Here is a 27,895-nt window from a genome sequence, read left to right as displayed (position 1 = left end):
TAATCCACATAAGTATGCAACAAAGATCCAATGTGATTGAATGCTGTGTGCTATAGGACGCTATTAGATCTGCCAACATTATGGTACCAGATGCTGCCAGAGAATGTTATACTGGAGACTCCCTGATCTTTTGAGGGTCTTCAGCATTTCATCCCAGCTTAAACGCAAAGTGGCCCTGCAGCAGATGAAGAACTACAGATCCCTGCATGCCTCTTGACACTCTGGGACTTGTAGTTCCACAGTAGCTGAAAAACCACAAGTTACTAAGACTTTCATTTGCTGAGCCCTTGCCATCACAGTATTAATAGCACTGAAGACATTTGACAAATGTTATTCCCATAATACCAGTATTCAGGATCTCTTAACCTGAGACAAGGAAAATTTCTCCAGCTTTGACATTAACCAGAATATTTATAAAATATATTTATATTAGACATATATTCAAAGGGAACCCGTATTGACAAAAATATGGAGTTTGCCATTGTTGACCTCACCTTCTGATAATGCTGGCTGCCTGAATGTCCTTGGTGGGGGAGGAGTGCCACAAAGAAACCTTTTAAATGTGAAATATCCAATTTTTTATTTTTAGCAAAACAATTATAGGTTCAGCCAACACATTTTAGAGGGTTTTTGGAGTGCCTACTTTTTCATGGCCCTGGAAAATGATGCTAGTTGGGATCCAGTTGGTAACTGGAGCAGTCTTTGCACAAATCTGTGGCCAGAGTTTAAGCTGGCCTCTATAGGCAGCCACAGAACAGAGCGCACACTGTCTGCAAGCCCCCCAAACCATCCAGGGGACCAATAAACTCATAAACAGAACTAGAAGTAAAGGAAAAGCAAGTAGGGCTGACACATTTCGGGATTTCGGGGGGAGTTCGGAAAACCTCCTTCTGGTGCCCTGGATCTTTTGGGGCTTACAGAAAGTCTGTGCTCTTAGGTAGCAGCCATGGTTTGGAGCACAGTCCTAAGCTCCAGTCCTGAAGCCTTGAAGAAGTGGGTGCCGCAAAATTCTGTGAATAATGTTGGCCATACTGTTATTTTTATGAAAAAAGCAGAAGATTCTGCACATTCGAAAGCCTTCTGACTAGACTTTGCGGTTCTCCTCACCCACCAAACCAAAGCTACACAGGTGTGGTTCCCATTACATCCACAGGCCACCTGTATAGTAGAGTAGCAGGGTAGATTCCACCCATGTGGCTTTTCCTCTTTTACCACAGAACCAACAAAAATACTCCAATCCCATCCTACAAACATCACCTCATACTCCATATAGATGCTGATCCACCAGCTCTAATACTCTGGTAATTGCTGACCTGGAGCAAGGATGCAGCTGAAAATTTCTGAATTCACTCTGACTTTACTTGCTGCATGCTGGCTTAAGGTCAATGGCCCAGAAACCAAGGAAATTAGAGAAAGCCTGCTCAGACGGAAATCACCATTGGCGGCCTCTGTATAAACCAGCGTCTTTCTGAATGTTACACATATTGATCCCATTTTCCGTCTTTACACAGATATTAACCCAGCCTTTGTGTTCTCATTTCAAAAACACTGCAATTTGTCATTGAGTCCACTTCCACCTTAATAGGACTACAAATCCACTTCTGGGTGGAGAATTTCCTTTAAGGATAACCACTTGCTTCTTTAAAAATTTAAGTCAGCATTAAACAGAATCCCAGGTTTTGGGTGTTGGCAGGTTTCTGCACAAAAGAGAAGGTTTTTTGTGCTGATAGCTTCACTACTGGACAAGTTAAGTACGGTTAATTAAGATAAAGGTCAGGGAATAAAGGGTTAAGGCTTAGCTGATCGGTCAAGTTTTAGGATGAATGGTTTCTAAGGTTAGCTTGAAGTTAAGGGTTAAGAATTGGGTCAAGGATAAGGTTCACTTTCAGGGTTAGGGTGGTGTTATGGTTAATTTAAAGGTATAAAGCTCAGCAAGAGTCCAGTGAAGTCTCCAGTTAAGGTTGGAGGTCAGAGACATGGGCAGGCAAGCATTTCAATAACCCAACATACCACCCTCAGGCTGCTCTGTAATCAATAATCGAACAGCTTCTGAGCTCAGCAATGCAGCTGGTGCAGCATTCACAGCTGAAGTCATTGGGTGAGATTTGTATCAGATTTAGGCTCAGTTCACACCTAAACCAACCGCTGATCGCACAGGAACGATGTGTGTCCCTGTTCTCCGTTTCAGGGCCGAATCAGGGCCGAATCTATGCCTGAATTCGGCCCCGAAATGGAGCCAAAGACGCACAGTGTTCCGCAGCCGCCCCGGAGATATGTGAACCGGCTCCATAGAGAGCCGGTCACATTCTCCTGCTATGCAAATTGGATGCGGGGAAACATTAACGCCATTGCTGTACTCACAAAATTCTCTATGGGCACAGAAGGTCCTCCTTGGGCTCACGAGGACCCCAATGGACTCACGAGGACCCCAATGGACTTGTTTTTTTTTTGCTGGGCTAAGAATGTCCTCGCTGGGCTAAGAATATCCTTGTTGGGCTCAGAAGGTTCTCACTGGGCACATAAGGTTCTCGCTAAGCTCAGAAGATCCTCACCCAAAAGTCTGCCTAATGCGGACCTACATTTTTAAAGGAAACAGAGGGTTATTTGTTAAAGGAAACCTGTCAAGTCAAATATTACCAACCAGTTCTGACTCAGGCTCTGGGGCTGTCAATCCTCGAACATTACTTCACTACTTGGTTAGCGCTAGTGATGAACCCATTGGGCAAAGCTGTGAACTGAAAATGAATGGTATACCTAGATAAGTGCAGTGAGATAGTGTGATTTGCTAATCAGGAATCCAGCCAACCCTTTTCATTAATTGTATGAATCTCTACAGATAAATCTACCCTTGGATATTTGGAGGAATCCAATAATTTGCAGTTCACCACACCTACTAATGTAACCTATTGGAAGTAGTATGTAAGACCCCAGATTTCACTAGATACATGCTTGTTTCAGGTCTGTGACTTACATAGCAGTGAAGGATGGATAAGAATAACAGACCTGGAACCTGCAGTTGTTCAATACAAGCCAGTAATGGCCACTTCCACATTTCTATTCTCATGAGTGGAGAGGAAAATGAATTCTTCAAACACAGAATATTGCAAATCCCTCTACCATCTACTATCAACTACTATCTACTATCTACCATCAACTTTGTAGTTGTCTGGCTTTCTGCAAACTCTTACTGCCTATTGTCAGGATGCCACGCTGTCTCTGCAGAGGGAAAAGCCTCCCGGAAAACTCTCTGTGAGAAACCTTTACAATCAACAGCTCCTCAAGTGAACATTTTATACAAGTTTACAGAACTTTTTTTTTTACCAGTTTAGTACCTGAAATAGATCTGAAAGTTCTAGATCTGGAGAAGTGATTGGTGTTTAATGCTATTCTCTGCTGGATATCTCAGCGTTTTCCCTAATGCTGTAGAATATGGAGAACGTTCCCCATTCAGGTCTCAGGGGTTCTCAAATCTGTTTGGTCTGCGGCGAACTTTATAACAAGTCACAGCTATGCCCACTCCCATATCCCCTATTCATGTACCAGTAAGGCTTAACCTCAGACATTATATTCGCTATAGTATACAGCTTCTCTTGATTTCTTTGTCTTGGTTACATTGTTGTTGTTCGGCTTTAATGATCTTTGTCTACATTCCATCCTACTCTTTTCTGTTTTGCTATGAGCTTTTCCACTAATGTTGATCATTGCCATAGAACCACTTTTTGAAGACCATTTCACAGTCTACAGCCTTTCTCAACCTTTCTACCCTAGAGGAACCCAGGAAACAATTTACAGATATGACCAGGATCAGTGAATGGGGTCTTTGCTGATCCATTGATCCTGGTCATATCTGACACAATTAAACCCTGGCGCTTGTACCACTTCTGAGTCCAGAAACCATTTCATTGCCTGCCATGAGAAAGCGGGAGGATCTATGATGCCCCTGAAATTCATTGGATGTCTGTTGTTCTTTCTGTGGTCATTATGAATCAATAAATCATTGTTGGGCTCTTGAATGGTTTTATGCTCTTTCTGGTGCAACTTTATATAGACTACTAAGTCTGGGTGACCCCCATTTCTGAGGGTCTTCCACTTTTTTGGAGAGTCACCAAACCCAGGCTACTTGGCATCTCTAAGGACTTCATTTCTATTATTCATAACTAGCAATTCACCCTCCACCTCATCCCTTCTATTGCTGGTCAGTAGAGAAACAACTGCTTGAATCGGTGTTCAGTGAAGGGCAGTGAGTGTATGAAAGACACCCTTATAGTATGGTCAATAAGAGTCTCTCCCTTACATATATATTTAGTGGGAGGAGGAATGCCTTTTACATTGGTGGTCAGTGGGAGGAATGTCCCTTACATTGTTGGGAAGAATGTCCCTTACATTGGTGATCAGTGAGAAGAATGTTCCTTACATTGGTGATCAGTGGGAAGAATGTTCCTTACATTGGTGATCAGTGGGAAGAATGCTACTTACATTGGTGGTCAGTGGGAAGAATGTTCCTTACATTGGTGATCAGTGAGAAGAATGTCCCTTACATTGGTGATCAGTGAGAAGAATGTTCCTTACATTGGTGATCAGTGGGAAGAATGTTCCTTACATTGGTGATCAGTGAGAAGAATGTTCCTTACAGTTCCTTACATTGGTGATCAGTGAGAAGAATGTTCCTTACATTGGTGATCAGTAAGAAGAATGTCCCTTACATTGGTGATCAGTGAGAAGAATGTTCCTTACAATGGTGATCAGTGGGAAGAATGTTCCTTACATTGGTGATCAGTGAGAAGAATGTTCCTTACATTGGTGATCAGTGAGAAGAATGTTCCTTACATTGGTGATCAGTGAGAAGAATGTTCCTTACATTGGTGATCAGTGAGAAGAATGTTCCTTACACTGGTGATCAGTGGGAAGAATGTTTCTTACATTGGTGATCAGTGAGAAGAATGTTCCTTACATTGGTGATCAGTGGGAAGAATGTTCCTTACATTGGTGATCAGTGGGAAGAATGTTCCTTACATTGGTGATCAGTGAGAAGAATGTTCCTTACATTGGTGATCAGTGGGAAGAATGTCCCTTACATTGGTGATCAGTGAGAAGAATGTTCCTTACATTGGTGATCAGTGAGAAGAATGTTCCTTACATTGGTGATCAGTGAGAAGAATGTTCCTTACATTGGTGATCAGTGAGAAGAATGTTCCTTACATTGGTGATCAGTGAGAAGAATGTTCCTTACATTGGTGATCAGTGGGAAGAATGTTCCTTACATTGGTGATCAGTGAGAAGAATGTTCCTTACATTGGTGATCAGTGAGAAGAATGTTCCTTACATTGGTGATCAGTGGGAAGAATGTCCCTTACATTGGTGGTCAGTGGGAAGTGTGCCATACTTACAGACAGCTAAAAAGATCACCGGCGTCAAGCCGCTGGCTCTGGAACTTTGTAGGCACCATTAGGCTGAAAGACTGCTACTGAAGGTCTGCTACTCCTCAAGGAACGTTTCCCAACGTTTGGAGGAACCCTAGAGTTCCTTGAAACCCAGGTTGAGAATAGCTGCACCACGAGTTGTAACAAAGCCCGTTTTTCTACACTGAGATAACAATGACCCTCTACAATAACCCATGGACTGTGTAATGGCCTCCAAAAGCAACACCCAACATTATCAGTGAAAGCCTTGAAGAAGGGGCTCCAAACCCCCTGAAAAGTGTTGGCTGTATTCTTTGACCACTTATATATAGTCAGGAACCATATATTTTCTCTGTATAACTCCAGCCCACCCTCTGGCAGACCACAATTTGAGGACCCCTAATGTGCAATTTTTCCCTTAACAATTCTGCAAAAACATTTTCCAAAAAAATGTAGTGCTTCACAACAATCAATCCCCCCCCCCCTCCCCCCACAGTTAACAAGCATTAGTGATACAACCAAGAAAACCAAACAAGCAAAAGTCCAAAAACTGTGAGTACCTCGTGAAAACATGCGCATCCTGGTGAAAATTTATTTTACATATTTAAAATAGTACATTTAAAATTATTAGTTACAATACAGGTACAATGATGAACATTGCGACTAGCGTTATATATTGCACGATCTGACGTCATCAATAGGACCGAAGGGTGGGGTGGGGGGGGGGGGGATTTTATTTTTTAAATTTTTTATTTTTTTTTTCTTAAATAGTGCAAAATACTTTATACAGGAATGTACTTGGAGGGGGCAGGGGAGAGGGGGCTCTTCGCAAAAACCAAATATTTTACAGTTCTACCGTGAACATATATTAAAATAAAACAGAAAATAAAAGTCCAAATTAAAAGGAAAAAAAAAAAAGTTACAGGCTGTACATTAAAATTGCCACAGACAATATATAGAAATCTCCTCTTCGAGGAGTTGGGTTTTAGTCCGACGTAAAGCCACCAATTTACAGAATCGTAATATATGGCACAAAGTCCAGTTCAGACAGTTCCACGTTCTGTACAAAACCGATGACAGAACTTGTCTTTATTTTTTTTTTTTATTATTTTTTTTTTAACCTTCTTGTAAATCTGTACAAATATCAACATAAAAAAAAAAAAAAAAAAAAAATTAAAATTAAAAAAAAAAAAAAAAAAAAAGGAAATTGAGTTTCCTGCACGGCAGGGGAGGGTGCCGCGCTCGCAGGGCTCCACATTCAAAACGCATTTCTTCCGACAGCACTGTGAACAAAAAAACCAGCAGATATTTTCCCATAATCCACTACTGCTTCTGGGGCAGCCGTGTGTGGCACTTACTTGATGCTTCTGTCGCTACTGTCAGCAGAGGTCTTAGTAATTTGCCCCAAAACGGAGCCGGGGATCCAGCCTTCCGCCGCCGGGGAGTGGTTGTTGGCGGGCCGGTAGACCAGGAACATGTTCTGCTGGTTGATGGCCAGGATTTGTACAATCTCGCCCTGGTAGACGCAGATCTCGTTCTCTTTCAGTGCATAGTAGTCCTGAACAATCGCCATGGACGCCGCTCCGTTACAGCCGGACACCTCGTTCTGAGGGATGAGGAGGGGAGGGGGGGGGAGGAGGAGGAGAGAACGGACGTTAACACAAGCGGGAATCGCCACCGAGCTGTTCAACGGCAAACACCGGGACCGCAACAGGTTATACCAGGAGGGAAAGAAACGTAAAGGAGACAGAAGATGGGATCGGATTAAAGGGGCACTCCGGAGAAACACAGAAATTGCACATTTACATTCACTTTAGGGGGGTCCTCATTGCCTTCATAGACACCCGACATTCATCTAGTGCACCTGGCTGCTCTGCCCGCTGGGACTGCTATATCCCGAATGGTCTGGTTGCTTTATCAGCCTACTGGAGAGGGAAGTGACACCAGACTGGATTAAAAGGCCACACTCGTTACCCAGAAGCCCTGTGAAAAGCCTGCTGAGTCTGGCTGCAACAGACTGTGTAAGACTAAGGCTGAAAATCCTACTTTTCTGGCTGTTAGGTCGACCCTCTGGCTTCAATGCTGTAAAGAATAAAGCAGGACAAGAATAAACAAGGACGCTGGACTTTGCTCTGACTTTCCAGATACGGATGTCAGGTATTGAAGACAAAGGATCAGCATAACAGCCAGACAATTAGCATTTTCATAAGTAAGCAATGGCAGACCCTGCAGAGGAGTGAACAGCTTTCATTCAGGCTGGGAATGCTAAATACATAAACTAAGGCCCCCCCACCACCACGGTCAGCAACTATTATTAATGCATGGGCCGGGGGCCGGGGGTGCTGCTGGAAGCTCTGTAATGGGTTCCTGTACATGTTGTATTTGGGCTCTGGAAGTGTCACCTTAATTCTCCCAAAAAAGTCTCCGCACACAACGCCACCCCAAACAAGAAAGGTAGAAGGGGTGGGATTAGACACCAATGGTTGCACAGGTAGGAGGGGCAGGAGTGAGCGCAAAGTGGTTAGATAGGTAGAATAGGCAGGATTAAACACCAATAGCTGCACAGGTGGAAGAGATGGGTATAGAATTCAATGATTAGACAGGTAGAAAAGACAGGGTTAGACACCAATGGTTACACAGGTAAAAGGGGTTGGACTGATGGCTGCATAGGTAGGAGAGGAGAGGCTAGAGACTAATGGCTGCACAGGTAGAAGGGGAGGGGTTAGAGACCGATGGCTACACAGGTAGAAGGGGAGGGGTTAGAGACCGATGGCTGCACAGGTAGAAGGGGAGGGGTTAGAGACCGATGGCTACACAGGTAGAAGGGGAGGGGTAAGAGGCCAATGGCTGCACAGGTAGAAGGGGAGGGGTTAGAGGCCAATGGCTGCACAGGTAGAAGAGCAGGGGTTAGAGACCGATGGCTGCACAGGTAGAAGGGGAGGGGTTAGAGACCGATGGCTACACAGGTAGAAGGGGAGGGGTTAGAGACCGATGGCTGCAGAGGTAGAAGGGGAGGGGTTAAAGACCGATGGCTAGACAGGTAGAAGGGGAGGGGTTAGAGACCGATGGCTGCACAGGTAGAAGGAGAGGGGTTAGAGACCGATGGCTGCACAGGTAGAAGGGGAGGGGGGGTTAGGGACTGATGGCTGCACAGCTAGAAGGGGAGGGGTTAGAGACCGATGGCTGCACAGGTAGAAGGGGAGGGGTTTAGAGACCGATGGATACACAGGTAGAAGGGGAGGGGTTAGAGACCGATGGCTGCACAGGTAAAAGGGGAGGGGTTAGAGACCGATGGCTGCAGAGGTAGAAGAGGAGGGGTTAGAGACTGATGGCTGCACAGGTAGAAGGGGGAGGGGTTACAGACCAATGGCTGCACAGGTAGAAGAGGAGGGGTTAGAGACAGATGGTTGCACAGGTAGAAGGGGAGGGGTTAGAGACAGATGGCTGCACAGGTAGAAGGGGAGGGGTTAGAGACAGATGGCTGCACAGGTAGAAGGGGAGGGGTTGGAGACCGATGGCTGCACAGGTAGAAGGGGAGGGGTTGGAGACCGATGGCTGCACAGGTAGAAGGGGTGGGGGGTTGGAGACTGATGGCTGCACAGGTAGAAGGGGAGGGGTTAGAGACCGATGGCTGCACAGGTAGAAGGGGAGGGGTTAGAGACAGATGGTTGCACAGGTAGAAGGGGAGGGGTTACAGACAGATGGCTGCACAGGTAGAAGGGGAGGGGTTGGAGACCGATGGCTGCACAGGTAGAAGGGGAGGGGTTGGAGACCGATGGCTGCACAAGTAGAAGGGGGGGGGTTAGAGACAGATGGTTGCACAGGTAGAAGGGGAGGGGTTACAGACAGATGGCTGCACAGGTAGAAGGGGAGGGGTTGGAGACCGATGGCTGCACAGGTAGAAGGGGAGGGGTTGGAGACCGATGGCTGCACAAGTAGAAGGGGGGGGTTGGAGACAGATGGCTGCACAGGTAGAAGGGGAGGGGTTACAGACCGATGGCTGCACAGGTAGAAGGGGAGGGGTTAGAGACCGATGGCTGCACAGGTAGAAGGGGAGGGGTTAGAGACCGATGGCTGCACAGGTAGAAGGGGAGGGGTTAGAGACCGATGGCTGCACAGGTAGAAGGGGAGGGGTTAGAGACCGATGGCTGCAAAGGTAGAAGGGGTGGGGTTAGAGACCGATCGCTGCACAGGTAGAAGGGGAGGGGTTAGAGACCGATGGCTGCAAAGGTAGAAGGGAAGGGGTTAGAGACCGATGGCTGCACAGGTAGAAGGGGAGGGATTAGAGACCGATGGCTGCACAGGTAGAAGGGGAGGGGTTAGAGACCGATGGCTGTACAGGTAGAAGGGGAGGGATTAGAGACTGATGGCTGCACAGATAGAAGGGGAGGGGTTAGAGACTGATGGCTGCACAGGTAGAAGGGGAGGGGTTAGAGACCGATGGCTGTACAGGTAGAAGGGGAGGGGTTAGAGACCGATGGTTGCACAGGTAGAAGGGGAAGGGTTAGAGACCGATGACTGCACAGGTAGAAGGGGAGGGGTTAGAGACCAATGGCTGCACAGGTAAAAGGGGAGGGGTTAGAGACCGATGGCTGCAGAGGTAGAAGAGGAGGGGTTAGAGACCGATGGCTGCACAGGTAGAAGGGGGAGGGGTTACAGACCAATGGCTGCACAGGTAGAGGGGGAGGGGTTACAGACCAATGGCTGCACAGGTAGAAGGGGAGGGGTTAGACACAGATGGTTGCACAGGTAGAAGGGGAGTGGTTAGAGACTGATGGCTGCACAGGTAGAAGGGGAGGGGTTAGAGACTAATGGCTGCACAGGTAGAAGTAGAGGGGTTAGAGACAGATGGCTGCACAGGTAGAAGGGGAGGGGTTAGTGACAGATGGCTGCACAGGTAGAAGGGGAGGGGTTAGAGACCGATGGCTGCACAGGTAGAAGGGGAGGGGTTGGAGACCGATGGCTGCACAGGTAGAAGGGGAGGGGTTGGAGACCGATGGCTGCACAGGTAGAAGGGGTGGGGGGTTGGAGATAGATGGCTGCACAGGTAGAAGGGGAGGGGTTGGAGACCGATGGCTGCACAGGTAGAAGGGGAGGGGTTGGAGACCGATGGCTGCACAGGTAGAAGGGGGAGGGGTTAGAGACCAATGGCTGCACAGGTAGAAGGGGAGGGGTTAGAGACAGATGGTTGCACAGGTAGAAGGGGAGGGGTTAGAGACTGATGGCTGCACAGGTAGAAGGGGAGGGGTTAGAGACTGATGGCGGCACAGGTAGAAGGGGAGGGGTTAGAGACAGATGGCTGCACAGGTAGAAGGGGTGGGGGGTTGGAGACAGATGGCTGCACAGGTAGAAGGGGAGGGGTTAGAGACCGATGGCTGCACAGGTAGAAGGGGAGGGGTTGGAGACCGATGGCTGCACAGGTAGAAGGGGAGGGGTTGGAGACCGATGGCTGCACAAGTAGAAGGGAGGGGGTTGGAGACAGATGGCTGCACAGGTAGAAGGGGAGGGGTTAGAGACCGATGGCTGCACAGGTAGAAGGGGAGGGGTTAGAGACCGATGGCTGCACAGGTAGAAGGGGAGGGGTTAGAGACCGATGGCTGCACAGGTAGAAGGGGAGGGGTTAGAGACCGATGGCTGCACAGGTAGAAGGGGAGGGGTTAGAGACCGATGGCTGCACAGGTAGAAGGGGAGGGGTTAGAGACCGATGGCTGCACAGGTAGAAGGGGAGGGGTTAGAGACCGATGGCTGCAAAGGTAGAAGGGGAGGGGTTAGAGACCGATGGCTGCACAGGTAGAAGGGGAGGGATTAGAGACTGATGGCTGCACAGGTAGAAGGGGAGGGGTTAGAGACTGATGGCTGCACAGGTAGAAGGGGAGGGGTTAGAGACCGATGGCTGCAGAGGTAGAAGAGGAGGGGTTAGAGACCGATGGCTGCACAGGTAGAAGGGGGAGGGGTTACAGACCAATGGCTGCACAGGTAGAAGGGGAGGGGTTACACAGAACAGTTTACCTGGACATATAGCTTACCTGACTGGAGTCGTACTTGTCGGGAGGCTGGTACAGATCATACCCTGGGCTGCCATTCGAGGTAGGTGCTTTCCGTTGCGGTAGAGATGGGTTTCGCGGTAGGTTGACGCATTTCTCAGAGCTGATGGGGGTGGTGGAGACGGGTCTGCTGCTGGGAGTCGGCGCCCGACTTAACTGGGGTTTGTTCATGGCGGCGTTACTCTCCTTCCGCTGATATTCTATTGGCGATTGCAGAGCTGGAGGCGGCACAGACAGGAACATCATTGTCTAACATTTAAGTCATGTAATAAAGATCTGCCGCAAATCCCACAACGTTCGCTGAGGACATTACGGTGGACATTAAAAAAACAATTCTATTTCTTTTGTTTTTAGTATTTTAAAAGGAACTTCTTTGTTAACTTATAACAGATTCCTTCGAGGAGGATCCATTAACTGAAATACACATGCACCTTGTTCAGTATGACAACGCAAAAAAGCGGTGAACCCCCAACAGCCAATCAGAATTCATCTCCCCTTGAGCGGACCAAGGACGCAGAAACCACCGTCCTGTGAATTATCGCATGCTGATTTTTACCCCCCAAAGCTCCCATAAGGGGAACCCAGCCGTCGCTCTCAGTGCATGCACAGGCCGAGGGCGGCACGGGTACATATTATCGCACGCGGTGAGTACAGAAGTGAGATTATCATTCCAATACGGCATTCATAAATCACACAGAGGTAAGAAAGCGGACTTACTAGGAGGAGGGGGCAGGGCAGCCATGAGAGGGAGAGAGAAGCACAGAGTTAGGAAAAGGAGAGAACACAGGAAGAGAGAAACTTATCACTTCTAAAATCAGACATTCTGGACGGGATTGGTGGATGGTCCCCAGGGCCGGCCCTACCATGGGTCCCAGACAGCCCTCTGAGAGGGGCAGCAAATTGAACCACAGCCGCCTCTCCTTCTCTTCTATTTACCCAGCAAATGGACGACCAAGATTTTTCTTCAAGCAGTTTTGTGTGTCATGACGACAACTCTTAGCCTGTCTTAGCCTGTCTATATACTGCCCTAGCCTGTCCATATACTGTGTTAGCCTGCCCCTATACTACCCTAGCCTGTCCATATACTACCCTAGCCTGTCTATATACTGCCCTAGCCTGTCCATATACTGTGTTAGCCTGCCCCTATACTACCCTAGCCTTTCCATATACTACCCTAGCCTTTCCATATACTACCCTAGCCTGCCCCTATACTGCCTTAGCTTGTCTATATACTGCCCTAGCCTGTCCATATACTGTCTTAGCCTGCCCCTATACTACCCCAGCCTGTCCCTATACTACCCTAGCCTGCCCCTATACTACCCTAGCCTGTCCATATACTGCCCTAGCCTTTCCATATACTACCCTAGCCTGCCCCTATATTGCCTTAGCCTGTCCATATACTACCCTAGCCTGCCCCATGCTGCCTTAGCCTGTCTATATACTACGTTATTCTTATTTTGGATCCTAATTTGGATGTATTTAGGTTTCACCATTATTCTATTGAGTCACTTTTGTCATTTATATATATTTTTAGTAGTTATTTTTCATATTAGCGCAACCATTCATTCTCACACCTATTGGTATTTGAATTTGGATCACATATACTACCCTAGCCTGTCCATATACTACCCTAGCCTGCCCCTATATCGCCTTAGCCTGTCCATATACTACCCTAACCTGTATATTACCCTAGCCTGTCCTTATACTACCCTAGCCTGCCCATATACTACCCTAGCCTGCCCATATACTACCCTAGCCTGTCCATATATTACCCTAGCCTGTCCATATATTACTCTAGCCTGTCCATATATTACCCTAGCCTGTCCATATATTACCCTAGCCTGTCCATATATTACCCTAGCCTGTCCATATATTACCTTAGCCTGTCCATATATTACCTTAGCCTGTCCATATATTACCCTAGCCTGGACATATAATACCTTAGCCTGTCCATATACCACCCTAGCCTGTACATATATTACCTTAGCCTGTCCATATATTACCCTAGGCTGGACATATAATACCCTAGCCTGTACATATAATACCCTAGCCTGTACATATAATACCTTAGCCTGTCCATATACTACCCTAGCCTGTCCATATACCACCCTAGCCTGCCCATATACCACCCTAGCCTGCCCATATATTACCCTAGCCTGCCCATATATTACCCTAGCCTGCCCCTTTACTACCCTAGCCCACATACCATTGAACATAATGTGATGTCATAAAATTTTGCATATAGACAAGGTGCTGTTGCGTGTAAATCTGACCTCCTGATAAATTTAATTTTAGTTTTAATTATTATGATCTAAAATAATGGATGTGGGGGCCGTTTGGGGGGGGGGGGGGGGCAGCATTTCATTCTTGGACCCGGGCAGCACAATGTCTTAGGCCAGCTCTGATGGTCCCCCATAGACAATGACCCATGGACCATCCAATCTCCAGTTACATTGTCCTGAATATGTGGTTAGAAGCACCTAGTAAAGATGGAATTTGTTTATGATCTTTATTGTATAAAAACACTGGATGCTTTCCAACACGTTTCAGGGCCTTTTAAAACAGTGTGTGGGGGAATCACAGCAAAATTTGGTGTAATGCTCAGATTAAGGCTAAACTGTGTCTGGAGACCTCAGTATATCCTGACCTCAAAGTGTGTGTGTGGGGGGGGGGGGGGGGAGCAGCCGACAGTCTCCACAGTTTTTTAGGGCCCTGAAGAAGGGGGGGGCCATTGCCTGAAACGCGTTAAACAAAAGATCATAAACGAATTCCTGAGCCAGATGACAATTTCCACTAAACTCTTCCAACCACATTGTCAGGTTTTCATCCTCCGAGGAGCGATTGGTTTATGGTGACCGGAGAGGACTACACACATCATACTGGTTACTTCCTTCCAGGAGAAACCTTGGGATTTACACCAGAATCAACCCTCATTCCTATTGGTCCAGCAATATCACAGATCAGTCTTTACATTGGACGTTGTCTAGAATTTCTACTCCGCTGGATTACAGGACAGCAATATCTTAAAGCTCACTGCACATGTTGCAATCAGATTGTACAATCTTCTTTAGATCCACCAACTATGTAGTTCAAAGGCCCGGCGTGATTGGATGTAAATTGTTCAGGGAGGTCCTTGTATGACATATTTTTGGTACATCTAAAGAGACTGCACCTGACTTGTAATGTATATGGTGAACTTTACAATTCAATAAAGCCTTATGTATGTCTACCTGAAGGAAAAAAACTATGAGGTGTATTAATAAAGAAAAAAAAAAAAAAAATCGCATAGCTGCATTAAAGTTTATTCTGTCTCAGTGGAGCAACGTCGATGGTTCTCAGTCTGGCTGCAATCACACCTGAGCGTAGCGTCTTTGAGCATTTTTCTGGTGTTTATTCGCACGTTTGTATGTGCGGTTTTATGCAGCGTTTTTGAGCTTTGGCGTTTTTTTAATTTGACAATAGAGAAAACCATCATCTGTTGCATCATTTGTTGCTAGGTATTTCACCTTTTTTAGCTTTTCCCTTAGCTTTTATTTCTTTTTAATGATTATTTATTATAATTTTTTTTTTCGTTAGGGAAAGGGGTTAGAGTGAAGGTTAGACTAGGGTTAGCATTAGGAGTTGGGGATAGGGTTATTTATTTTTATTTATTTTATTTTAATTATTTAGATTATTATTATTACTATTACTACTAATAACAATAATAATAAATGAATACACAAATGTAAAATAAATAAAAAATAAATACATTCAATGAATACAAAGTAACAATAAAAAAATTAACCCTTAACTTTAACCTTAAAAAAATAAAAATACTAATAAATAACTAAGCACCCTAAACCAAAATAAATATATTATCAATATATTTTTTTCCGGATTTGGGTGTTATAATTCATAATAAATAAAAATTATTAATGTATTTAATATTTTTTAAGGTTAGGGGTTAATTTTTTATTTATTCATGTATTATTACATATCATTAATTTATGAATATTTTTAGTTGTGCATTTATTTTACATTTATTTATTCATATATTGTTACTATTTAATTGTTTTAAAAATTTTTTCATTTGAGTAGAAAATCGCTCAAAAATGCGTGAATGCGCAGAAAAACGGGCGAATGGTACGTTTCCGTTCAACTCTACTTGAGAATTAAAACACGGCAAAAATGCTCAAATCTGCCCGATTCGAGCTCCAGAACTTTTTTGAGCTTCAGGCGTTTGGCTTCAGGCGACATGGAGTGGAGGACATGAACCGTCTCCATAGAGAATAATTGATTATTTTTTCCCACTCCAGCGTTTTGGAGCTTCGAGGTGTGAAAGCAGCCTCTATGGTCTCTGCAATGTGTGAATGTTGAAAATACCACATTATGGCCACTAGGAGGAGCTAAAGAGAATACTTATTTACTTTGATATAAAAATTGTGTTTAGGGATAGAGTGTACTGAACTGCCAACATCCAAATTTGAAAATTTATGCAATCGCACAGGAGTGCAATATAAAACAACCCCCCCATGGACTTTGTAGGCAGAAAAATTGTATGAAAAGTAAAAATTTGTTTAAAAAGGCAATGACACTTTTTATATACAAATTAAAAAAAATAGAGGGACACATAGGCCCTAATAGTAAAAAAAAAAAAAAGACAATGTAACAATTTTTACAATGATTGAATATGCACATTATTCAAACCATCACATGACCAATACCCAATTGGTATCAAATGCACCCCAGATACTGCCAGAGATTTACTGTGGTTTAGTCCACGTGAGTTTCTTTGATGCATCCCAACATGCTTCCGAGTTATATTCCTTATTATTCCTTATTTCCTTTGATAATTATCGCCATCTGGTGGTCAAAAATGTGATTTGGGCACTGGATAGCGCCATCATAGGAAACAGGTAGGCTCCTCACCACCATCTAGTGGCCATAATGCGGTATTGTCCACATCACACATTTGAATTGCAGAGAATACAGCCCGAGAACATTTGATTCGGATTTGAGCGAATTTGCGTGCAGTTTCGAACGATGAACAACTATGCAAACTTTTTTTTTTTTGTAAATACACCCCTTTGTGTTTTTCATACTTTTCTTTTTTTTTTATGTTATAAAGGTTTTAATGTAATTAGGCTACAGAACCCCCTTTACCCCTCAAAAAATGGAGCCCTACAGAATCTATGGGGATTTCAAGCAGGTTCTTATATAATCTATTCCCAATGTTATTGATTATCATAATATAAATTAAATGGATTAAGCTTTTCCTGATGCTGGGCATCAGCCCTTTAAAAGAAAGTAAGGCTGAAGGTGTTACATGGACTTCTCAATCATTGACTGTCACAGTGATCGCACCGGCTCCCGACTGTCACTGCTGTCAGGGACGGCGCAGTCACAGTGTTGGGGGAGCAGGTTGGTCATACTCCAAGCACAACACGGCAATGCCGGATGAATGTCTATAGGTGGCAGCATAGCATAAAACATGGGTGATCAACCTGTGGCCCTCCGACTGTTGCGGAACTGCTAACCCCATGAGGCCTCGCAAGGCTGACAGTTACAAGCATGACTCCCAAAGGCTGAGGGATGATGATGGGACTTGTAGTCCAGCAACAGCTAGAGGGTCACAGGTTGAGCACCCATGCCATAAAGCCCTCCCCCACTGAGCACAACCACCAAGAACAGCAAATCTACAAAACACGTCCCTCGGCTCCCCACTCACCATTCACAAAGTCTCTCTGGGTCTCCAACACTTGACTGATGTCCAGCACCCAGGCCTGTTTGATCTCGTGGTTGGCGGCCTGGAGAATGACACGTTCCGTGGACTCGCGGCTCCTCAGAGCAAACTTACAGGGGTCATTGTCAATGTTTTCCTCCAGGACGAGATAGTTCATCTGTCAGCAAAAGGCAGGAAGAGGTTACAGGGCAGAAAACTACAACATGAGCGCTTCATGATTCCAACCCAGAATTCGCCGCTTTCATAGGTTTCTTTTTTTTTCCTTCAAGGACTGTGCAAGGGACCAAATGGGGCCCCCATATTAAGAGCATATCAGAGGTGTGTATGAGATCATATTGGGTTCCTTCGTATGGAAGATCTGTACGAACGAATGGTTCAATAAATGATATAAAGCAGTACAGTATATGCTGGCGCCATACAATGAGTAACGCAAGTAAAATGTTAAATACATATTCAACACTTTTTAGGGGGCACCATATGTGAGAATAGTCCCACACGTGCTAGGAGAATAAAAAAAAAAAATTTGATAGTCCCAGAGACCCCAGGAAAGGGGCAACCAGGGAGAGACAAACTGCAAATGGATCCCAGGGAAGGGGCCACATAGAGCCACTAGTGTAGGAGGCAGCATGAGCCACCATGGAGATAGACTTTCTGTATAGAAACCCCATTGAAGGGACCTTCTACCAAGAGAACCCGAGGAAAAGCCAGGCTGAGCCATCAGTAAAGGGGCCCGCAGTATAGGGATCACATGCAAGGGGCCTGCAGTATAGGGATCACATGCAAGGGACCTGCAGTACTAAGAACTAGGGTAGAGACCAGCTACAGCGGGAGGCTGAGGAAGAGGCCAAACTGAGCCACCAGGGAAGGGACAAGCTTTAGAGGGACCACTGGGAAGGGGCCATGCAATGCCACTCCTGTAGGGGACACCCTGAGCCACCAAGAAGGTAAGCTGCTGTATAGGGAACCTACAGAATGAGCCCGATACTGAGGGACTCCAAAGATGGAAGCCACACTGAGCCACCAGGGAAGAAGCCTACAGAAGAAGGTCCCCATATATAGAGCCACAATGAGAAGGAGCCTACAGAACAGGAGGCCTAGGGATGGGTTCCTGATACAGCGGGACTTATAAGAAGGGGCCACACTAAGCCACTATGGGCGGAACCTTCTGTACAAGGCTCCCTCAAAAGGGGCAAATCTTATCTACCAAAAAGATGGCCTTGCTCAAGAGGGACTCCTGGGTAGGGGCCACATTCAGCCACCAGGCTGTCTGCAGAGAGACTCTGGGTAAGGGGTCATACTGAGCCAACAAAAACAGGAACTTGCTATAGATCAGGGGTCGCCAAACTTTCTAAAGAAAGGTCCCATTTACTGTGCTTCAGACTTTAGGGGAACATGGCCCGTGGGAGAAGAAAATGTCCCATCTCTGGTATTAAGGGGAATACTAGTGCCCCACCCTTGGTGTCAGTGGGAGGAATAGTTCCCCACCGCTGGTGTCAAAGGGAGGAATAGTTCCTCATCCTTGGTGTCAGTGGGAGGAATAAGGCCCCATTCACTGGTGTCAGTGGGGGGCATAGTTCCCACCATTGGTGTCGGGGGGTAGTTCCCACCATTGGTGTCAGTGCAGGAATTATTGCCCCATTGTTGTGAGTCGGAGGAATAGTGCCCCGAGGGCTGGGTAAAGGCATGTAAAGGTCTGTATTCGATCCACAGGCTGCAATTTGGAGACCACCACTATAGACGGACCCCAGAGATTGAGCGCCTCACTCAGACTCCCCCTAGGAATACCTCCAGGCAGATGATGGTAGATGCCTCACCTTGATTCCTTTTTTGAACATGTAGCCCGGGTTGGATGATCCCCTCCGGAGAAGTTCACTGAAGATGACGATCTGTTCGAACAGGAAAACTCTCCGTTCTTTAGGCCGGGACTGGAGTCCAGATTCCTGCTCAATCACAAAGAACGTGTCCTGCTGGAGCAACTTCCCCTGAGCGGTCAGCTTTCCCTGAGGACAAGAATAGGCCATTATTGGGGGAGGGGCGTTATCTGATCATATGCTCAGCCTCAACAAATTATTACTACCGTATCCCGATTACTGATAAACTCAAAAAATTGGGAAAACTTTATAACCCGGGAGGACACTGGCTTTGTGATGTGGCTAAAACACAATGCAAATCAATGTATCATGTTAGCGGAGTTGGAGGTTCATACCATCCTTTAGTTCCAGCGTCCCCCTTGCTTTGTTTCCTCCCATCCTGGAGAACATTATTCCTCATCCACCAGTTTTTGCCTTTCGTCCTCTTTTTATTTACAATAATATAGAACTGGATAGCATAAATGACTATGTAATGATAAAATTACCAATATCACATTAATATTGTTTCTATCTAATTTTTAAGTCCCCCCTTGATACTGACATCAGATCAAACTTTTAAATACCACCATTAGTGAACATCTGTACGGTGCATATACATATATAGAGAACTTATTTTTTTTATGCATCAAATTGGTCTGCATGGCTGTCGTCCCAGAAGGAAGCCTCTTCTAAAGATGATGCACAAGAAAGCCTGAAAACAGTTTGCTGAAGACAAGCAGACTAAGGACATGGATTACTGGAACCATGTCCTGTGGTCTGATGAGACCAAGATAAACTTATTTGGTTCAGATGGTGACAAGCGTGTGTGGGGGCAACCAGGTGAGGAGTACAAAGACAAGTGTGTCTTGTCTACAGTCAAGCATGGTGATGGGAGTGTCATGGTCTGGGGGTACATGAGTGCTGCCGGCACTGGGGAGCTACAGATCATTGAGGGAACCATGAATGCCAACATGTACTGTGAGCATGATCCCCTCCCTTCAGAGACTGGGCCGCAGGGCAGTATTCCAACATGATAACCACCCCAAACACACCTCCAAGACCACCACTGCCTTGCTAAAGAAGCTGAGGGTAAAGGTGATGGACTGGTCAAGCATGTCTCCAGACCTAAACCCTATTGATCATCTGTGGGACATCCTCAAACAGAAGGTGGAGGAGCGCAAGGTCTCTAACATCCACCAGCTCTGTGATGTCATCATGGAGGAGGGGAAGAGGACTCCAGTGACAACCAGTGAAGCTCTGGTGACCTCCATGCCCAAGAGGGTTAAGGCAGTGCTGGAAAATAATGGTGGCCACACAAAATATTGACACTTTTGGCCCATTTTGGACATTTTCACTTAGGGATGTACTGACTTTTGTTGCCAGCGGTTTAGACATTAATGGCTGTGTGTTGAGATATTTTGAGGGGACAGCAAATTTACACTGTTATACAAGTTGTACACTCACTACTTTACATTGTAGACAAGTGTCATTTCTTCAGTGTTGTCACATGAAAAGATAGAAGAAAAGATTTACACAAATGTGAGGGGTGTACTTACTTTTGTGAGATACTGTATATGTTTATATAAATAAATAACACACACACACACACACACACACACACACACACACACACACACACACACACACACACACACACACACACACACACACACTATATTTCCAAAAGTATTGGGACACCCCCTCCAAATCTTTGGATTCAGGTGTCCCAATCGCCTCAATTGCTATAGGTGTATAAAGTCTCGCACCTAGGCATGCAGACCAGGGGCGGCCCAACCATTAGGGGCGCCCGGGAGCTGCCCCCTCTCTCCAGGCCACCCCTTATATGCAATGGATATATTCATGAATGAATATATATATATATAATTTTTTTTTTTTTTTTTTTTTGGTATAAGATGGTTTCACTGCACTGCCCCTTTAATGTGTCGACATTTGTTTTTTGCACAGTAGGATTAATGGCAGTGAGTATATAATCCCTGGAGGTTAGGGTAAAGGTCAGGCTGATGAAGGAGGTGAGGTTTGATTGGTCACAGTACTTCAGTTGGTTGACAACTTCCTGCCAGCTCCTTGACAGATGGAGTCTCTCTTGACTGCTTGCTTGGAGTCCTGCCCCGGCTTCATTGCGCTCCTGTCCGTGGCTCCGGTGTGGACTTGGATTGGGAACGGATGACTTTTACATGGAGCTTGTGTCAATGCTTTACACCAGCAATGTCTGGGAGTGCATAAGCTTTGTATTTTAACTATTTTTACTAATAAAATTTGCTACATTATTGATGCCTTTCTCCCCATCCCTTTTCTACCATGTTAGAGGCAACAACCTATGTACAATGTAACGTTAAAGCTTTAGCTACTTCTGAGAAGATAACGCTACATTGTATCATATAGCAAAAGCGGTGTCTAAATGTCAGCCTGACTCCAGGGATAAAAGACATTCATTATATTCCTTATGCAATTTCAAAAATCCACAATTAGTATCAAACTGCGGTAAACCCCATTTTATATTTGTAAAAGCACACTTTTTTTTTTTTTTTTTTTTTACACTGCTTATCAATATATTGATAAGAATTCTTACAAAAAAAAAAAAAAAGTATTTAACAGCTATTAGAAGCTGAACCACAAACTGACCTAAAACAGCAGCGCCTCCATTCAGTCAGTAGGGGGCAGCACACACTTCATTTTTAGTTTATCAACCTACGGCTACAATGTAATCCAATCCACTGAAACCTCTGATTACAGATCACCGACGAGTTATTTCCGGATTATTACTGTCATCTTCTTTTATAGTGAAAAGTTTCACAGCACGCCCTGTCTACATAACAATCGCATGAACACGCTGCATATCACCGCCGATGGCTCTTCGCAGCGATTAAAACAGCTCAGCGCGTTACATCATTACATTGTTTACAACTTTAATACCCAATCCAAATTAACATTCTTACTGATTACAGGGAAACGGCATTTGTAAAAGTTCAGAGCAACAGGAGGAAGAGGCGTCAGTGGAAGAGTCAGTGGAAGAGTCAGTGGAAGAGGCGTCAGTGGAAGAGGCGTCAATGGAAGAGGCGTCAATGGAAGAGGCGTCAATGGAAGAGGCGTCAATGGAAGAGGCGTCAATGGAAGAGGCGTCAATGGAAGAGGCGTCAGTGGAAGAGTCAGTGGAAGAGGCGTCAGTGGAAGAGGCGTCAGTGGAAGAGGCGTCAGTGGAAGAGGCGTCAATGGAAGAGGCGTCAATGGAAGAGGCGTCAATAGAAGAGGCGTCAATGGAAGAGGCGTCAATGGAAGAGGCGTCAGTGAGCGAGAAGGGCGGAGCTTCTTTTACCAAAATATTCCACAGATTATAAAAATAGCACTGACATGTGCGGCGGCTGTGTTCTGTCCAGACACGTTGGGACAGCACATGTACTAATATATGTGTATTCTGAGGATGCCGTCTGTGTGATCTGAACAGAGCTCAGCAGATAAAAAAATCATTGTCATTCCCCCTAAAATTCATACTACAATTACGGGCGGAGTTTGTAAACTGACCCATCCCCCGGCTCCTTACATCCTGAAGATGTCAACTTTGAGATCTCAGATCTATACTGTAAATTATATTATACAATGATCCAGGCGATCCAGCTAAACAATGCATCGGGAGGATCCAGATTGATGAAAAAGTAAAATGCAATTAGAAACTGAAGGAGTACTGGGAACACAGCAGGATCCTGGAGTATACAGCAGAGAGTACTGGGGACCTGGAGGGCACACTGGGGAGTATTAGGGACCTGGAGGGCACAGTGGGGAGTATTGGGGACCTCAAGGCCACAGTGGGGAGTATTGGGGACCTCAAGGGCACAGTGGGGAGTATCGGGGACCTCAAGGGCACAGTGGGGAGTATCGGGGACCTCAAGGGCACAGTGGGGAGTATTGGGGACCTCAAGGGCACAGTGGGGAGTATCGGGGACCTCAAGGGCACAGTGGGGAGTATCGGGGACCTCAAGGGCACAGTGGGGAGTATTGGGGACCTCAAGGGCACAGTGGGGAGTATTGGGGGACCTTTAGGATGCAATGGGAGAATTGAGGATCTGAAGAACACAGTGGAGAGCATTGGGGTCCTGAAGAATACAGTGGGAGTATTGAGGATCTGGTAGGCACAATGGGGAGTATTGGGGACTTAATGGACATGGCAGGGATTTTCCTGGCCTGAAGAATGCAGAAGGGAGATTTGGCATTTTGAAGGACACAGCAGAAAGTATTGGGGACCTGAAGGTTGCAATGGGATATTGGGCATCAGACTCACCTCAAATCCCTGAAGTCGTCCCAAGTTCATCATGTCATTGCAGCGTTTGGGTACAAGGCACATTAACTCCACCGATTTCTATCAGATAGGAAAACATGGCAGAGATTGTTCATTCTTACTGAGAGACAAAGCCAGAGGATCAACATTACAGCAAAACTATTTCAATCACCAAGATTAGCAACCCATATTCCTGTATGGTGGATTTCCTATAGGAAATCAGCATCTTATGTCCTCGTCTATTCCTCCAACTTGGAGTCTGGAGATTCTAAAATTAATCTTCCCCTCTTCCCATAAGCTACACAAAAATAAAAAAGTTTGTATATGTGGACTCCTTCTCTAGCTGAGATATCACTTTTAGTTGAACTTACATAAAGAGATATATTGGATCTTTGAACAGTCTGGTGTCACCACAAAGGTCTGAACTGTGATTGTGATTTATATTTATTGCTTTGCTGCAGATTTGTTTTGGATTATTAAACAGTCAGCCAATGCGGTGTCCAGATCAGAGGTTACACCTGTGCAATTATGTTACTTTGTATCTCCCTGACATCTAATCATTAGTTGTATCTCTCTGATATCCAATCATCATTTGTATCTCTCTGATATCCAATCATTACTTTCGATCTCTCTGATATCCAATCATCATTTGCATCTCTCTGATATCCAATCATTATTTGGATCTCTCTGAATCATTAGCCCCCATGACACATTATTCCCCATTACACGGCAGTATGAGAGTGACCCGCCTGCTGGTGAACACCCACATCGCCCTGACACCCCCAAATACAAACCTCAAGCTCAGAGCATTCCAGACCGGCCTTCTGACTGTACTTGAAGAAATCCTGTAAGACAGAGAGACGTGTTACCGCCGGGGGTGGAGATAATGGGTATAGATGATGGTGGCAGGAGAGAAGGGGGATGGGCCGGGTGAGAGGCGGAGTTTACCTTTAGCAGCAGCTGGTACTTGGTTATCCTCTGGATGGGTTTAATGAGGAAATCGCTGATATTGAATCTCTGGTTTATCTCCTGCTTCACTTCCTACAGAACGAGAGAATCAGACATTAGAGATGGTTCTCAATGACACTAAACAGCTGCAGAGTAGAGACATGTGACAAGAGGCTGCAGTCCTGAACAGACGGACAACTATTGAAAGTGGACTTGTCATCAGATTTTTTTTTTGGGACAGAATGCTCAGTAATCACAGTACTCCCCCTGACAATGCTTTTCTCTCTAGAAGGACGGGTCCATCTTTGTCCAGGCATCATCCATGGTCACCATCTACTTCCTGGAGTTAGATATTGGCACAAAAGATGACACAATCATGTGACTCTTGGGGATCGGACTTGGTTGTCTTCCCCTTTTGCAGAGATCACATCACCAAGTGCCAAGGCCGGCCTTTCTCCACCGAAGACATAATTTTCAGCTCGAGGAATCCCCCCAATATTCATTAGGGGTCAGTGGAAAAGATTTCACTTAATAGTAAGAATAGGTTAAAAAAAAAAGTATATATTGTAATCACATAAAAAAGTAATTAAAAACCTTTTCACATAAGAAATTACATGAATGAAATATGCAAAGGTACAATATTTGTACATAATAGACTGCTCACAGAACTACCCCTGAGGAAGGAGCCAAATGCCTCCGAAACGCGTCGGATGTTCTTTGTGATTCTGACTATGCTCTATTATGTACACATAAGTATATTATACCCTTGCATATTTCTATCATGTAATTTCTATTGAAAAAACATTTTTTAGTTACTTTTTTTTTTTTATGTGATTACAATAACATTTATACCATTTGTAGACCTATATACTTTTTTGAGCCGTTAAGGTCCCAGTATATGGGGGATCCTTTTCGCTATATATTGCTTATATAGAGATGATAGCTAATACTACAGTGAACTTCTACTTGTACTTAATGGTAAGAATGCCACCCTATCAGACAGTTAATAAGATTATTGATGTCGTGCAACTGGCTCTGCCAAGAGGTGGTGGTCCCGGAACTATGTCGGCACCACCAAATGGACATCCACTCAGCCAAAGCTCAAGGAACCCCCTAAAGCAACTTCTGGAGGAGCCCCCAGGGTTCCACAAAACCCCAGCTGGGAATGGCTGGCCTAGGCCTTCGGGACAGTGGTTGGTACTGAAGGAAGCCAGGAGCAGAACTGTCTCCAGTAATTCATTTCTTCTATTACTCTTCATTTGTCCATCTCAGGAGGACTGATAATAAAGCTTTGTCAGCATTAGACCATAAAAATGTTTCTTAGCGAAAGTGGAAAACCTCTTTAACCACTTCCCATCCGGGCCAATTCTGACACTTCCCCTCCTACATGTAAAAATCATCATTTTATTTCTAGAAAATTACTCAGAACTTCCAAACATTATATATGTTTTTTTTTTTTTTTTTTTTTAGCAGAGACCCTAGGGAATAAAATGGCGGTTGTTGCAACTTTTTATGTCACATGGTATTTGCGCAGCGATTTTTCAAACGCGTTTTTTGGGAAAAACAGTTTTATCAATAATAAAAAAAAAAAAAAAAAAAAAAAACGGTAAAGTTAGCCCAGTTTTTTTGTATAATGTGAAAGATGAAGTTACGCCGAGTCAATCAATACCCAACATGTCAGGCTTTAAAATTGCGCACGCTCGTGGAATGACGCCAAACTCCATCTCCACAAGCGACGCTTACATTTTTTTTTTTTACAGGTTACATGTTTAGAGTTACAGAGGAGGTCTTGGGCTAGAATTGTTGCTTTAGCCATAACGCACACGATTTGAACGCCGTGTACATACGTGGACGCGACTTACGTATGCGTTCGCTTCTGTGCGCGAGCACGTGGGGACAGGGGGTGCTTTAAATTTTTTTTTTTCTTATTTTATTCTTTATTTTAATTTTACATTTTCTCTTTAATTTTTTTTTATCACTTTTATTCCTATTACAAGGAATGTATACATCCCATGTAGTAGGAATAGTGCTTGACAGGTCCTCTTTATGGAGAGATGTGGGGTCAATAAGTCTTCAAAAAAAAAAAAGAACTGTCTCGGCCTTTCCAGCCACGTCCTCAGATTTGTTTACTTCCGCCAGCCCGGACGTGACATCATAACTTCGTGCCCGGGCCTCCGAGGGTCATAGAGATGACTGGGGACCATCTGGTCACCAGAAATCTCTATGCTCAACTTTCGGCAGCGACCAATTCGTCTCCTCCGGGAGACACACTGGAGAGCGGTGAGAGGGGGGGGCGGGAATGTCCCCTCCCGCTGCCTGTAAGAACGATCAAGAGGCTGAACCGGCGCTATGATTGTTCTTATGGTGAAGGGAAAAGATGATATCTGGATGATGCCGGCAGCTGCACCCACCATTCAGAGATCTCCACTCAAAGTCCAGGATGTCATATGAAGGCCTATGGGTGGGAAGTGGTTAATGATGGGAACCAGAGTGTGACGTTCGATATACCGGGCGATCCTCTATGGGGGGCTCCCTCGTCTTCATCCCATGTGATGGTGTTGCTCAGGGCCGGGACAAGGGGTGGGCAGGAGGGGAGGCTGCCCTGGGCGCAATGGCTTATTGCAGGGATGTGGGCTCCCTGACCCCAAACTCTAAGGGAAAAGGTGGGGGGGCTAGTTTGGCATCTTTGCCCTGGGCAATGGATGGCCTTGTCCCAGCGCTGGTGCTGCTGCTTGTTGATTGGCCGATCAAGCACCCAGCGCCTTCACAGGAAGATGAATAGAGATTCCTCGGCTCACACTCTTTGCTCCCCGGCAGCTGAATGGACAAGCTGAGCGTTGGAAGATCTGTGAAATAAAATAACGCAAGCTGAAAATTTCCTACCTCAAAATAAGAGTCGTATTCGGCGACGACGTATTCTGAGCGAGGTTTGTTTTGGCAATACACGACGTACATCAGCAGCTTCCTCTCCTGCAAGAACAACGGACAGAAAGGACCTGATAGGAGAACTAATGAACACGATTAAAGTGGACCTCTCATATGCTTATATTTTGCCCCCCCCCCCCCTCCCCATCAACATGATATTTGTAAATATATATATATATAATATTTGCACAACAGTCCGCATGCCCCCCAGCTCACAGACCGGACCCCTCCCCCCAAAGCTCACAGACCACCCCCCCAAGCGTAAAGACCACCCCCCCCCCAAGTTAACAGATCGCATGACCGCTCCAGCTCACAGAGCACACGCCTCCCTGGACCTCACAGACCACAACGCCCCTCCCCCCCCCCCCCGGAGCGGAGCTCACAGTCCGCACACACAGGACAAACTGTACAACATGCTCACCTGTTTAATGAAAAGCGGAGCGAGGCGATCCGGGTCCTTCAGGCATTGTTCTAATTCTCCCATGAAAAAACTGAAGAGGGAAAAAACTAAATACATTACCCAGAGCCCATCAGACAGACAGACAGACAGACAATGACAGACAGAGGGACAGACAATGACTGACAGAGGGACAGACAATGACTGACAGAGGGACAGACAATGACAGACAGAGGGACAGACAATGACAGACAGAGGGACAGACAATGACTGACAGAGGGACAGACAATGACAGACAGAGGGACAGACAATGACTGAC

General features: G+C 45.5%; 1 protein-coding gene across 1 annotated transcript in view; it reads right to left on the bottom strand.

Moving 5' to 3' along the window:
- KALRN (kalirin RhoGEF kinase) overlaps positions 1–27,895 on the bottom strand; it is a 231,188-nt gene that overhangs the window by 49,852 nt on the left and 153,441 nt on the right. Inside the window, 9 exon segments of the mRNA XM_073634491.1 lie at positions 6,758–7,005; positions 11,426–11,661; positions 17,151–17,322; positions 18,980–19,165; positions 23,310–23,387; positions 24,101–24,151; positions 24,255–24,347; positions 27,138–27,224; positions 27,601–27,670. Of these exon segments, the coding sequence (XP_073490592.1) occupies positions 6,758–7,005; positions 11,426–11,661; positions 17,151–17,322; positions 18,980–19,165; positions 23,310–23,387; positions 24,101–24,151; positions 24,255–24,347; positions 27,138–27,224; positions 27,601–27,670 (1,221 nt within the window).

This window comes from Aquarana catesbeiana, linkage group LG06 (assembly GCF_042186555.1).
Source record: "Aquarana catesbeiana isolate 2022-GZ linkage group LG06, ASM4218655v1, whole genome shotgun sequence".
In the NCBI taxonomy this organism is placed as follows: domain Eukaryota; kingdom Metazoa; phylum Chordata; class Amphibia; order Anura; family Ranidae; genus Aquarana; species Aquarana catesbeiana.
The sequence above is the reverse complement of the archived record's forward strand: the minus strand, read 5'-3'. Positions and strand labels throughout refer to the sequence as shown.